Here is a 15,465-nt window from a genome sequence, read left to right on the forward strand (position 1 = left end):
CTGTTATTTAGTTTGGTTCAAAAACCTACAAAATTTTCATTGCTTTCACTATAATTTATTTTTTTATTATTTAAGGAGCATTATAAATAGTTATGTTTTAAAAGAAAAAAAAACTATTACTGTTATAAATAACACATTCAATTGAACTAAACTGTGCATGCCTATTTAAATATATTTACACATGGCTTGTGTATATTGTGTATGTACAGATATATTATTCATACCTTCGGTGTATAGGACGCAAGCAGATTTTGGGGTAAAAAAGTGCGTCTTATATACAGAAAAATATGGTAAGTGAATGATGTAACGGAGATTCAAAAATGGTCACTTTCTTTTCTTATCCAATAAAAATTTGACTACAAAGAATATGGAGAATTTCTGCCAGATGAGCATGGTTGAATACCTAATATGGGCAAGGCTTTGACCCGCATGGGCCTATAGCAGTTCATCATCTGTTCACCTGCCTGAAAAAATTACACTAATTAACCCTTCCATTATGGGCTGGGTGCAATCCACCCAGCTCGTAACCATGAAAGTATCCATAAGTGTAATTATACTATGATTTTTGATAATGTATGCATTTCTCTACAAAATTTGGCTGGTTACAACATTACAAGGCTTTCATACACATAATATTAGGTTATTAAATTAAGTATTAAGAATTTTTAATTAAATATTTTCTTGTAAAATGTTTTATTTCAGAATGTTGACTATCCAACATCCAAAGTAATTTTGATTTTAAGATTAAAAAATACTTTTATGCATCAGAACATTTTTAAATTTCACATGGAAAATCTTTATAACCTCCAAATAATTATCAAATTTTGTTTAGAAAAAAACTTTTTTATCTGTTATTTTCATTACTGTATCTGTGTAAGAGTTGGTTCGATTTTACTGACTTTGTAACCTTCATAAAAAAAATTAGGAAATAAATGTAGATTATGCTTTTTTATTCTAGAATGACTACAGATTATAACACGAAAACACAAACGTTTAATCTAAATAACTTAAATTTCATAACATTATACATTTATACATATTTATTATTTTATTATATTGACCTTTCAGCTATGCCTGGCTAACATTATAGAAATTGGAAGGATGTGGAGCACGTGCACTTGTGATACCATATCCAGTAACATAAAACTGACTTTTACAAAGGAACCTGTATTGACTGTTTTAGTAGACTAGTATTTTGTAAAATACATTCACATTTCAGTTTTAATACATTATATATGTATATACATTATTACTGTTTAAAATAAGTTCTTAAATTTCAGTTATTTTTCTTAAAACATAGAACAGTAAATAAAGAATTATAGAAAATAATTATCTCTTCTAGTAACTAACTTTAAACTCGTTTGCTGCTTGCCATAGATTGCTAAGCCATCTCAAATTTCGCACGTGGAGGATGTGAAACAACTGTTTTTAATACTGACTGACATTGTAGTTCTAAATTTAGAAACATTGACATTACTTTAATTTTTAAAACTTGAAAGTAAATATAGCATTTCTTAAAGCTGCAACAGATCACAGTTGTGACTACTTCTATTTTAAATTTAACTAGTTTCCTGCAGGGACCTAACATTAGGTAAACGTAAGACAAACTGGTTTTATCAGTCCAAGCATCATTCATTTAGGAATTCGGATTAAGAAATTAGCACACAGGATCACATGCAACAGTCGTAATGGTTTTCAAACTCGAGCGCTTTCAAATAGTGAACAGCTCAAAAGCACTTGAGTTTTGGGTCACGCTTGAAAACCATTCACTCAGAAAGATATTAATTTATCTCTACCAAATGACAATTGCTTGAAGTATAAATGAAAACCATATTTTCCTGCAATAGCCCAAAATAATATGCTTTTTGTATCATAATTTAGTATGTATGAATACCTCCTGCGAAATTGTTACTCATGGCACCATGTGAACAATGCCCCTTTATATGACTTTTCACAAGCATGATAAAATTCTCTAGTTTTACTGTTTTAATTGTGATTAGATGATGAGTCAGTAAACAATGCTGGAGATATGCTAGTATGTGTGAATTAATATTTTTGCTGATATATTCAAACTCTGAAATATAAGTAACTTTCATTATAAAAACAGTGGACCAAGATCGTTAGGATTGGAAGTATAAGAATAAACATTAAAAAACTGGATCCATGTTCAGATGTGTAGTGCATGGGGATAAAGTGCTTAATTTTATCCTACTATTATAAACTGAATAAATGTGAACACAGAGTGTATGCAGTACTAAGGCAGTGATGGATTTCTTACTAACAGTCTATGGTTTATAATCTGTTATAAAGATATACATATATATATGTAAAAGGGTAGAAATTGACTAAAAATGTGTCAAAAAATGATTATAATTTGAAGTTTTAGTTATTCATTTATTTTCATAGATAATTATTGTGATTTAAAAAAAATATTAACCAAGAAGCTGGAAAGAAACAAAATCCTGATTATGGTTGTATCTAATATTCCTCCTCCTATGTTTTTGACAGCAAGAATGACAAATTTATTTGGGTTTTAGTATTTACCAACTTTTTATTAAAATACTGTCACTTAATGTAATAGATTCCTTATTCCTCCTCAGATTTGACTCGGAAAGCACAATCTGTTTATTTACTTCGATTTGTTCTGTTGTTGTTTTTACAACACATTCACAAAGTTAACCTCTGTACATCATCTACCTCCAGTTTGTGGGAAGAGTATCCTTAAAAGAAGGTGTTTGCGAGAGAGATCTAAAACACTCCAGTAATAAATGAGGGTTACTGGAAATTAATAGATGGTACCAATGTTTGGTGCAAAAGAATTTATTTGAATCACTGAAATGTTTATTTAATGGTTGATTAATTTTATCTTTGTATTATTTGTGCATATATCAGAGTTCAACTATAATAAATTGTGGCAATATTGTTAACATGCAGCATTTTGAAATACTACTGAAGTTACTCTTAGAAAGAGAATACATAGTAAACTGGTAATATAATGTATGAACTTTACTGTTTATTCAAACAAAAACCAATAGAAATAACGTTCATTTTATAAAATTGCATGGTTTATATTTTGAAATATATACTATGTAAGAATAGTAAGACACTGATTTCGATCATTATTTAGTCTAACATCAATGTGGTAATTTTTCCATAACTTTTAAATCAGATGGCCTGTGGAAACAAAGAGGGATTTATCACCAATAATGGTAGGCCATCTTAAAACTAAAAACTTGGCTAAGTTTACTATTATAAGATCATTACATGTATATTAACCTTTAAAAGCTTGTATGTGTCTAGATCACTGTAGCAAAGTTGATTAGGATCTTGCAGCATTCTCTTAAAACACTTCTGGAGCTTTAATCAAACTTTGTTTTCCTGTAGATTTTTCCTTAATTTTAAAGTATGGTTATATCGGGTACAGTGAGCTGATTAAGAATTAAAGTTATCTATCGAAACACATCAATTACAAATAATTTGTACTTAGATTATATATAACTGAGAGTTTTGTTTTGTAACTCTGAAATTTCTTTATACAGTACAAGTCATGTTGGATTAATGAGTAAAACCACCGCATCTTCCAGTAATAATGTTGTATCATGTTGGATTAATGAGTAAAACCACCACATCTTCTAGGAATAATGTTGTATCATGTTGGATTAATGAGTAAAACCACCACATCTTCTAGAAATAATGTTGTATCATGTTGGATTAATGAGTAAAACCACCACATCTTCTAGGAATAATGTTGTATCATGTTGGATTAATGAGTAAAACCACCGCATCTTCTAGGAATAATATTGTATCATGTTGGATTAATGAGTAAAACCACCTCATCTTCTAGGAATAATGTTGTATATACAGATTAAATAACTTATACAACTTGTATTTAGTTTAACTTTGTTTTCTCCAGTTCTAACTTTGATAGCATTATTGATGCACATGTTAAAATATTTAAATTTTAGTAGTATTTATTTGTATAAAACTGTAACTTTAAAAAATAATTCATGGAAAATCTTATTACTGTAAATTTTATATAGTACATATAATCACAGATTTGTAATATTTTTATATACATAAAGACACATTATTAAATTATTTTAATATGTTGAATGAGAGTGGTTCTGTAGTCAATTAATATAATTGGAACTATTAAAATAAACAAAGTCTGTGTGTTATTTTAATTAAATGTAGCTGGTTTTTAATTTCTAATTTGCCTTCTAAAAATGTTTTTTTGCTTTATATTTCGTTCATTGTTAAATGTTATGTCATGTCTATAAGAATGTGTTTCACATTAAGTCAAGGGTTAACTTTTTTGTGTTCTTTTAATCAAAGAAACTATTTTCATTGTGCTGCTCCCATCTCGGGTAGTGTTTTAAAACTTTTGACATAATGTACATATTTTCTTTTTTGTTTTCATTTGTTTTTGAATCTCTCATTTCCTTAGCATTCAGAATTTGTGTGAAGGTAACAAGAAATGTATATGCTAAATGTTATGACTAATTTCTTCTCTTGGAAGCCTGAAATTGTTGTTTGCTTTCTTCTGTTTGTAGAGCGAAGAACGGAAACAACTGAACTTTGTTTGGTCCAGGTTGGAGGAAATGATTGAAATATTACAAGGTTGGTTGGTTGTGAAATGTGTGAAGCTGGTTATTGTGATGGGAAAGACGTCACTTTTTTAATACTAAAAGTTACAAGTGTAACATATCCTATTTTTAACCACTTCTCTGTGGAGAGATATACAACAGAGCAGTTATTTGCACTGACTAAAATATTGCTTAATATGTTTTAAAACATGTTCTCCATTTACATATACACATTAGGAGGGTAGTCCAATTTCATGAAGTTTATAAGATTGGATTAAACTCTTCTAATAGTGAAATGCAACTTGAGAATAAGAAGTCATTCGGAATTGTAAGGTATTGGCTCTTGGGCAAGATGCTTTCTTTTATCAGCTCGTTGTTTAACTAAGACAATTAAAAAATCTTGGTTAATTTCAGTTAGTTAAATGCTGTTTTTGCTGATATTTTATTCATTGCAACAGTAGAAAATATTTTTGGTTTCAAATGATTCATATAGTGATTGAAATGTTAGTTCTGAATGAATTTGTCATAGCAGTTGTTTAGGCTCTTTGTTTAAAACAATAGCAGAAGTACTGTTTTCAAGATTTCTGAAATTATTAAGACATTATAATACAATAGAAATATGAATACATGGGGGATGCACATAAAAATCCAGCAAGTGAAAAATTTCATCAATTTACCCTATAGGACAAGATATCAAAGAAAGCCTAGTAAACATCCAACAATAGGATGGAACTGTAAAACAATTTTGGAAATCAAAATCTTAAATTAATGTAACTTTGTAAATTATAAAGACATAGTTTAGTTCTAGAACACTAAAATAGCAAAATATGTTTTTTTTTATCTATTTAAAAGTTGATAAAAGTATATACACCTATTATTGTTTATCTTCTATGCAATAATGGAAATTGTTCTATAAAGATATTTCAGTTGTGAAAAACGTTTAGCACTTCATTGTTAATTGCTTTCTGTCATGTGCTCGTGACGGCTTAATACAAAAGCAGTGGTGTTGTTTTTATAATAAATAAATAAATATGTAAGAACATGTAAGGCAGGTTAAATTAGCCAAGTAAACACTTTCATCTACTTGATCTATGGGACTTTGATGACTGCTAAACTAATGATAGCTGATTAATTGCAAAGTAAAAAGGGGATTTGATGTGAGTTTGCCGTGTGTTGAGCTATTGTATTAAAATAAGCTATTGGATGTGTTGACATTTATGAACAAAGTAATTTTCCTAAAAGGTGTTGTGATATAAAACGTTAATTTTGTCAACATAATCATTGCTTGACTTGTTACTCTATCTGCAAAAGATGCTACTTTCTTTTAGAATATTAATAAACACTTCACAGTATGTGTTTTATGATAGAGAAAATGAGGTTTTCTGGAAAATTTACAAATTACTCAAGTTACAGAAATTATGGATATTTGGTTAATTAATATTTCGGCTAGTATTATGTAACTTATAGCTGTAACCCTCCCCCCCAATCTTATATAGATCTTAGTGACTGTGAATTAGCATAAAATATATTAATTGCTGTTTTCCGATGTGATATATGATATCAATATCATTGCACAAAGGGCTAAAGAAATTCTACAGCATCTTCTTTCATATCTGTATTAAATACACCAGCCTAAATAACAGATTGATAACTATGCACATTGTTTTATATAAAAACAATCAACTGATTAAAAACAAATTGTTTCTTTCTAAAAAATACTCCATCATATAATTAAATTGAAATTATTTTAATGTTTATTCATTATTCGTAAGTCTCAAATTCTTATATATTTTAATAAAGATTATCATAGAACTTTGTTTTAAATATAGACAACTGTGATGACATTGGAGTGGAAGAAGAAGTGGTTGAGGCACTAGGATTGGTGATTGAAGGCTCCTCTGGTTTTGATAAGTAAGAATAGATCTTACATAAGTTTCTGTTTTAAAAAATAGTATTTATTTCTTTTCTTTAGATAAACAAATAATAATAACTGTGGAATATCTGCAGTTATTAACTAGATATTAGTTGCATGCAAAATTTTACAGTTCTATTTAAATAGTATTTGTATATAACTTTTGACAATTTTTTTTTCTTTAATTAATTAAACCTATAAGAATGAAGTTGGTTGATTTTGACATATATCTTTACATAATTTGGCAGTATTTCAGGAAATATTAAAAGTCTGTTGTACTAAAAGAATTAAAGTTTTTCAATAAAGTATTTCTACTAAAAGTTTACCTGTAAGTTTCCAAAGTTTTTATTGAGTTTAGTCTGAGTAGAAGGTGATACTTCTATTCTTCTTGCAATTTTCATATTTTCTTTACTCGTAGACCCTCCTAAATGAATATTGATTGTTTTTTCTCTAACATTAGCTGTAGAGAAATTATTAACGTACAGTGAAATAAAAAGCTGAAAAATATGAAGTGGGATGAATAATACCATTTTTTCCTCTGTATTCACTACAGTATTGATCAGAATGTTCAAAATTACAGTGTTTTAACACTGCAGTAGAGACTCCTTAATGAAATATTCTGTAATTGTTGCTTGTTTAGCAGGCTTATTTACATTATTGTTTTATAATTGTTCTTATCTTCCTCGCTGCGATAATATCATTGTAATCCAACTTCAATGTCCCTTGTAATCTGAGATGGCATCAAGATACTGCAAGCCCACACTGTCACTTATGTGCTCACTACCTGACTCTTTTACTTCATTATCACTGTCATGGCTGTAGTCCTCTATCTTCCCCCTTTGCTGAAGTGAACTTACGATGTCATAATCATTCATGTTTGGAACATGGTTCAAATTTGTCACTTTCAAAACATTCCCTCAGTTTCTTTTCGATTAACTCAAGTTTTTGTTTTATTGTCAGTACAACTTTCTTTCATTCTTCAGCTATCTTAACTAAGGCTTATAACGCTCCAGTAATATGGCCACACTGAAACAACTGTACGAGACTTGACATTGAATTAACAACAAGACCTGTGCAGTAAAGCACTGTAATCAACATGTGAGAAGAAACAATAATAAAAAAATTATTTGTTTTTTCTTCTTTGTGGATAATTTACAACAAACATAATCAGGAGTGTTTCTAATTGGTTGGAAACTGCAACAATCTATTTTAAACACTTGAAAATTCTCAGGAGGATAAATCGAAGCTCAGGGGCAACATTTGATACAGAATAATGAAGATGGTGGTATTTTTGAATATATATTTTTTTTATTTATTAAGAAGTTAAAAACTTAGATAATATCAGAATTTGAATTACAAACTACATTTTCTCGTCAAATTTTTTACATACATTGATAATAAAGTTGTTTGTAGTTTGAATGTGACTCTGACTGGTTTGTATATTAAAAAAATTAATAAGACATTGGAAAAATAACTGAAACACAAAGTTAGTAATTGCATGATACATTAACAGATGTTTTGTTTTATCAGTTTGGAATATCATTTGTAATAATAAAGACTTGTCAGCACCTGGTTCTTATATCTGGGTGTTTTGGACAATGTTGTATTCATGAACTGTCTTGCAGTAGATGTTTTACCCATTATTCTCACCCCTACTTCTGTAAATATCTCTAATTGTAACTCATCTGGCAAGACTAACCAGTGGATCTGTCCTTTACAAAACTGTGTTTTTTCATCCCAAGATTTCTAATTGTTAGGGTATGAGTTGGCCCTGTGGTAGAACTCTCGATTTTAGACCTGGATGGTGGGTAGTAGGGTGCTGCTGACTAGCTGCCCTCTCTCTGGTCAGTAGTTGAAAGTTAGGGATAGTAGTTTTTATCATAAATAAAAAATACAAATTCTATATGTTTCTTTGGCCAGTTTGTCATCTGGTTTCAGAGAAAACAATTCATTTGTTTATTTTTTTATTCTTTCAGGTACTGGGATGCAATTTTTCTCATGTTTTTTATCTTCTATGAAGTTTCCTTTGTATAAAATCTACTTAATGCAACTTCTTGTTTTTGGTGAATGTAATTTTTAGGTTTTACGTCAGTGTTATAAGGATATTCATATTTACTGTGAGTCAGGTGTGGTCGTTGTTTTCAAGCTGCAGACGGCTTAGTAACAGATCTTTGAAATAAAAATAAAGAAAATTTGACCACTGTTGTAAAGTCTACAGGCTAACTGGGCATTGTGTCATCTGTTCAAAATCCGAGTCCTAATAACCTATGTTCACTGTTCCTACGATCTTCAGTCACGAGGCATGATTTTTCTAATTCAATAGAGAAATGGTTAACATTATAAAGTGCTCAAGTTTGATTATTTGGAAGCTTGTATGCCCAGTTAACTTCTTGGAAGGGACTTAGCTACGATTTGTCAAAGCTACTTGATTGTAAAAAAACAAGTTCAATTACAGAAGAAAAAAAGAGGTTTCAAGAATGCACAAAAGTGATTAATTATATGTACCGCAGGAAGTGTAATATTTACATTCCACAATACGCTCAATGTTGTGGTGAAAAACAGTTAAGTATGAAGTATTTAACTAGTATAAACTTTTATATGAATGAGCTAAGTAACTACATCGTTTTGTTGTACAGAATTAGTAAAGAATGTATTGTTTTGATCAATACATTTCTGATATTACTTATTTTTTCAGTAGATCTGTGCTACCACTGAAAGAGTTGACTTCTCAGAATGCAAACCATGCAGCTACGGGATATTTAAAGGTGAGCACAATACTGTGAATATATTACCAATGGTATAAAGTCTTGACTGTGTTGGCCTCATCTTTGTGTTCTGTTAGAACTATAACTGGTAACTAGTAGATGTGTAAAGTAAACCATTTCAGTTTAAGTTAACTACAAATTAAATTTTTAATCATCACATACATCTAATGCATATTTTATTTTTCAGAAGTTTACTGCGTATTGGAGGGATTTAGACATTTTGGCAAAAAAAAAGTTAAAGAGAGAGAAAGAAAATGACACTTACTCTCAAGATAATAAAGTTTTATTTCTCAGCCAACGGTTCAACCTTACATCTTCATCGGGGCTAGCAGCACAAATATTTGTACTATTAGCCCTAATGAAGATGAAACATTGGCTAAAGTAAAATATTTTTTATTATTATCTGGACAGTAAAGATTGCTATTGTTTATCTAAATAAAATAGATCATTAAAATACTTTTAAAAGGGCATAAGTAATATTCAAATAGCTAAATCAGAAGGCAAATGCTAAATTCAGAACCCTAGATTTTTTTACTGCTAGGTCAGCTCACTGAGGCTATAGTTTCTAGTTCTTGACTTTGTATGAGTATAATTTAGATTCTAAATTTCTCATGCCAAATGATGTGTGCCTCTTTATATGGTAAATTTATTTATTGTTTTCCAACTACTGAGCCAAAATTTTTGAATTTCAAATTTTAGCAGTTGAAAGAATATACTGATACACGGAGGTTTTTTTTTTTATTCATGTTATACCCATCATACTTGTTTTTTCATTTTGTATTAGACAGTGAAAAACTTCAATATGAGTTTTTCCTTTTTTGTTGAATGAGACTTGGTGGCTCAATGGTAAGTTGAGAACTTGTAATGCTAAAATTCAGGATTTATTCTCTGTCATGGACATGGCATAGATAGATAGCCCATTGTGCATATTTGAGCTTTAACAAAATTCAGTTTTTCTAAAATTTGGTACACCTAGGACTAAGAGACACAAATATAAATTTTGGCAGGGTAGGAGTCATCTTCAGCTTAAGACAGTTTTATTTTTCTAACAGGGTGGTTGGCCTTTGGAATGGGTTGCCTTCAGATGTTGTGGAAGCAGTAAATTTAAATGAGTTTAAGAGAAAGCTTGATAAGTATGTGAATGATAAGGGCTGGCTTTAAGATGTTTTATTTATTTACTTATTAATAGTTTTAGTTTAGTTTAGAAGATGGAACAGCTGAGATTTGATCAATAGGTCCCACACTGTTCCAAAATGTTATGTTTTCGAGGTAACTTGCAAAAGAGTTTTTTTTTTTTCCACTATGGGAATATTGTTTTTTTTTTTTACATAATTGTATTTTATAATTACATAGTAAGATATTGTGTATTCTTAAGTTACTTTACATAATTTTAATGGCAAAAGTAATTTCCTACAAAAAATGTAAAGACTTTTACTGTAATGTGTTAAATTCTGCTTCAAACTTCAGTTTTTATAATGTGTACTTCCTCTTAGCAAACTTAATATAATAGCTACTATAGTCATAGTCATTCAGAAGTGTAATAAATGAATTATTGGATCTGAAGAGCTTTCTGACATAATTATTTCCCGAGTTAACTTCACTTAAGAGCACTTTTTTTCCCAACAAATTCCTCTTCTAGTTAATTAAAACTAAGCAAGATATTTACCGAACTAAATTGCTGCAGTTTTCGGTGTTACTATGAAAGATTTTCAGCCATTTTTACAATATTTACAGGATCCTCTGAGGATTGTCTTCTCAGTTCAGACATGTATTTTTATAGATGGGCATTGCAGTGTTCGAAAAGTTATGGATTTTAAGCTTATTGTATAGTTTAAATTATTAGAAATTCCAGATGGACAGTGGGAACACTTCCAATGATTTACCAACTTTAATTCACTTGCCTATTTGGGAATTTTATTATTATTATTTTTTAAATTTAATCTTTATGTTTTTTAGCATTATGTACAGGTATACGTTATTGTAATATACATTGAAAACATGGATGTGCAGTGCATTATAATACATTTATAATTTTCTGCTATTTCATAAGGAACATTTCCACTCTCTTTAAACTTTTAGGCAACCCAGTCATACTGCTTCAAGAAATTAACCAACTGGATAAAAGTCCATCTTGGATCCAATCCATTTGGAGTACAGTTTTGTCTAACACAAGGATGCAGTTTGTCGTGGCCAGGTCAAGGTTAGACTTTATTTTCATGAACAGTTGTTTTCTGTAAGTATTACAAAATTGTAAGAACAGTAAATATTATTTAGGTTTACTGATTACTAAAGCTAATAAAAGAAATCTGAGCTAATGTTACTTTTTAAAAATGATTTATTGACTGATCAAATCCAAATAATTCTTGCTGGTGAAATGTTTCACTACTTGAAGATGGAAGAAAAAAACAACAACAATAAATCGAGGTTAGACAGCAAGAGAGAGAGTTTTAGTCCTTCACAGATGATTGCAGATTCAATTTACATATTGTGGTTTCTACCTCAGGTAATATAAATATATACAGTTATGGATCAACAAATTCATAATTATGTTTTGTTTATAATTTTTTCAAACAATACAAAAAATTGTTGAAGAAAAAACTAAGTCTGGAAAGTCTGTCAGGAACTTACTTTTTTAGTATATGTACTAATGTAAATACCTGAGTGTGTTGGGCTAAGGATTCTTCTACGGTAGGTGTCTGTGACTTGTTGGTGATAAATGAACGGCACGCACACCACTTGTTTTTAAAGTAATATATGTATTCGAAACAAGTTAAACATATGTACAGAATTATTTACACTATGGAGATCATAGTTGTATCTTAAACACTATTCAGTTCACTTCTTATCAAAAATCCACTTAGGCCAGTTCAATTGCTTTAGAATTCAGTTGACAAGCCAAACTATTTTTCTCTATTTTTATTGCAGTAGTATTTGTTTATAATTCACTTGCGTTGTCACATGAGTTATTGCAGTTGTAACCTGAACTTCCTATAATCGTCTGCTTTTTGTAATTCCAATAATCATCAATTAGTTTAGAACACCCTTTGATAAGACAAATTATTTTCCTTATCTCTTTCAAACTGTTAATCTCACTCTAACATATCTGCTGTTAGTCCATTCACTCCCACAATGGTTAACTTTACATTTTTTTTAACTTTTCTGTTTAACTTTCACTCTCTGTTTTCACTCATCTGGTCAGAGCTATTTATACATCTATCACTTAGGCCTTGAAGAAATCTCCATAGCCTCAACATCAATGGATTGAATACAACATTCAATAGCCTTGACATCAATGAATTACCAACACAAAATTAATTAATTAATAATATTATGTACACTAAACAGTCTTTTATATCTGACAAAGCCCTAAATGTATATTTAGGCTTTAATATAAGATAAAGTAATACAATAATGTTGTTAAAAATATCATCTCTTTAAATTGTCTGAAGTGATGTACATCAAATAGATTAAGTTAAGATGTCATTAATAAAAATTCTTGTTTGAAATAATAGTACTGAAAATTTTTGTTAAGTGTTTCTTACTTTGAGTGATGAAAGAAATTTGTTATTATTTGTTCTAATATGAGTTTGAATATCATTGAAAGCTGTAAAAGTGTAACTACTACTAACGTGCTGTATCACAAATGCAAATTATTATATTTTATGTTTACCTTTTTTCAAAATGTTCAACCTTACTGTCAATCATTGAAATTTTAAAACATTGGATCTCCACCCTTTCTTTCCTCATGAACTTGTATCATCATCCAAAAACAATGGACCCCTGTACTCCGATAAACCTATCTGAGGAAGCTAATACTTTTTCCTGTGAAAACAACCCTTTATTTCCTCATGGACTTGTTTTGTCAATCAAAAGAAATCTCATGGACTCCTATACTTCGATAAACCTATCTGAGGAAGCTAATACTTTTTTTCTGTCAAAGCAGCATTAATGTAACTAAGTATGGAAATTAATGAAATTTTCAAAGAAAACATAATGTTGTTTATTTCTTTCTTTTTTTTTTTTAAACTATTATACGAGTCCACAGACCACAGGTTGAGACCTACAGCTGTAAAACAAATATTCAGTAAAGTTAATTCATATCTAAGAGAGAGGCTGCTAATGCCAATGAGGGTGTTTTAATCATCTTTTTACACATGTCAATGTTGTCTAAAATAGCAAGGTAAAACATCTTAGGCTTAAATCTTTTAGAACAGATAGGAAAAACTTGCATTAACCCATGCGTTACTTTAAGCTTGGACATCGTAGACTTACCTTTAATTTTCTAAAACAAATAGGAAACACTTGCGTTAACCCATGTGTTACTTTCAGATAAGGACCTCTTAGACTTATCTTAAGATAAAACCTACAGTAATGTAAACTACCATGTGATTAACTCGCATGTTACTTTAAGCTAGGACATCTTAGGCTTACTTTAAATATTATAGAACAGGTAAGAAAAACTTGCATCGACAATCAATGGGTAAGTAAGATTCCAAGTGTGTTGAACAAAGATGTGTAAAACTGATGAAATATAAGACTTAACTGAAAGTTACTCTTTCAATCTGATGAAATGTTGAATTAATGTGATGGGGAACAACTTGTAATTTATTCGATTACTGCTGGCTGCCAGCATGTAATGTATGGTATTCACACAATATTTCTTGTGACTTTTAGCTAGTTGAGACTAGTACTTTTCTTGGGAATAGAAATGCAAATAATGAACCTAAATTGCAATGTACACTATCTCCCATTGTAATTATCCTTTACTGTGAACTAGATTATGGTCTAAGTTAAACTTCTAAAATTTTTTGATAACCTGTGATTTACATTTCACTGTGTAATATAACATACTGTCCTTCCAGAAAAAAGAGCTCAGGAAGATAAGGCTACTCCTCCCAGAACAAGTTTTATGGCCACCAATATTCACTTAAATGTGCGAACTAAAAAATTGGTAGTACTATCACAGATTTGCAAACAGACATTAGCACGGGTAAGTCTATAAGATGTAGTAATTGTGTTCCACATTCTAGCAGATCCTAGTCCATAAAAACAGACATTAGCACAGGAAATTCTGTAAAATTTAGTAATACTGTTCTATATTCTAGCAGAGATTAGTCATAAAAACAGACATCAGCACAGGTAATTCTGTAAAATGTAGTGATCAAGTTCTATGTTAGTCTGTAAAAATAGTCCTGTCTCAGTGTTACAACAAAATATCAACATGGTTGATTCTTTAAAACAATAGTAGTCCCACCTCAGTTACAACAACACATTAACACTGTTGATTCAGTAAAAAAGTTAATAGTCCCACCTCAATTACAACAACATATTAATACTGTTGATTCAGTAAAAAAGTTAATAGTCCCACCTCAATTACAACAACATATTAATACTGTTGATTCAGTAAAAAAGTTAATAGTTCCACCTCAATTACAACAATATATAATATTGTTGATTCAGTAAAAAAAAAGTTAATATCCCATCTCAGTTACAACAACATTCTAACACTGTTTATTCAGTAAAAAATGTATTATTCCTACCTCAGTTACAACAACACATTAACACTGTTGATTCAGTAAAAAAAAGTATTGGTCCCATCTCAGTTACAACAGCACATTAACACTGTTGATTCAGTAAAAAAAAGTATGGTTCCCATCTCAGTTATGACAACACATTAACACTGTTGATTCAGTAAAAAAATTAGGAGTCCTATTATAGATTTACAAATGGACATTAAAACATTTAAGTTCAATAAAAAGTAGTGGTTAAATCCCAGGTTTGTGGTTGAATTTTAGTAGCACTGACGAGTCTACAGGTGTGGTAATGCTATTTTAGGTTATAAATCGGCCACAAATATTTTATTGTAATCATTTGTTTAGTTTAGTTTATTTTTTACAGTTTCTAAAAATTTGATTTTCTTTCTTCTAGCCATGTTTTTGTTCGCACATATGCGAGATGAGGTTTTTTACCTTTCTTAAATTAATGTAAATCAGAATGTTATTAAACATATTAACTTCCTGTTGCAGTCATCTCTCTTTGTTCATAATAAGTGTTTGTGAACTTTGAAATTATCCTAACATTAATTAGTGAAATTATTTGCAACATTGATAGTATTTCTGTGCATGACTCTTAGGCTTTTAAGGACTCTGTACCCAAGAAAGGCATGGATCCACAAGTAATTGGTGCAGAAATTGGTAAAAAG

General features: G+C 29.8%; 1 protein-coding gene across 1 annotated transcript in view; it reads left to right on the forward strand.

Moving 5' to 3' along the window:
• The window catches only part of LOC106466977 (TBCC domain-containing protein 1-like), a 29,587-nt gene that overhangs the window by 7,356 nt on the left and 6,766 nt on the right, over positions 1-15,465 (forward strand). The window contains exons 5-11 of the mRNA XM_013927289.2: positions 2,601-2,715; positions 3,170-3,209; positions 4,554-4,620; positions 6,416-6,497; positions 9,194-9,263; positions 11,343-11,463; positions 14,126-14,253. Coding sequence (XP_013782743.2) covers positions 2,601-2,715; positions 3,170-3,209; positions 4,554-4,620; positions 6,416-6,497; positions 9,194-9,263; positions 11,343-11,463; positions 14,126-14,253 — 623 coding nt within the window. The remainder of the gene's footprint in view (positions 1-2,600; positions 2,716-3,169; positions 3,210-4,553; positions 4,621-6,415; positions 6,498-9,193; positions 9,264-11,342; positions 11,464-14,125; positions 14,254-15,465) is intronic.

Source organism: Limulus polyphemus, unplaced genomic scaffold, assembly GCF_000517525.1.
Source record: "Limulus polyphemus unplaced genomic scaffold, Limulus_polyphemus-2.1.2 Scaffold2447, whole genome shotgun sequence".
In the NCBI taxonomy this organism is placed as follows: Eukaryota; Metazoa; Arthropoda; class Merostomata; order Xiphosura; family Limulidae; genus Limulus; species Limulus polyphemus.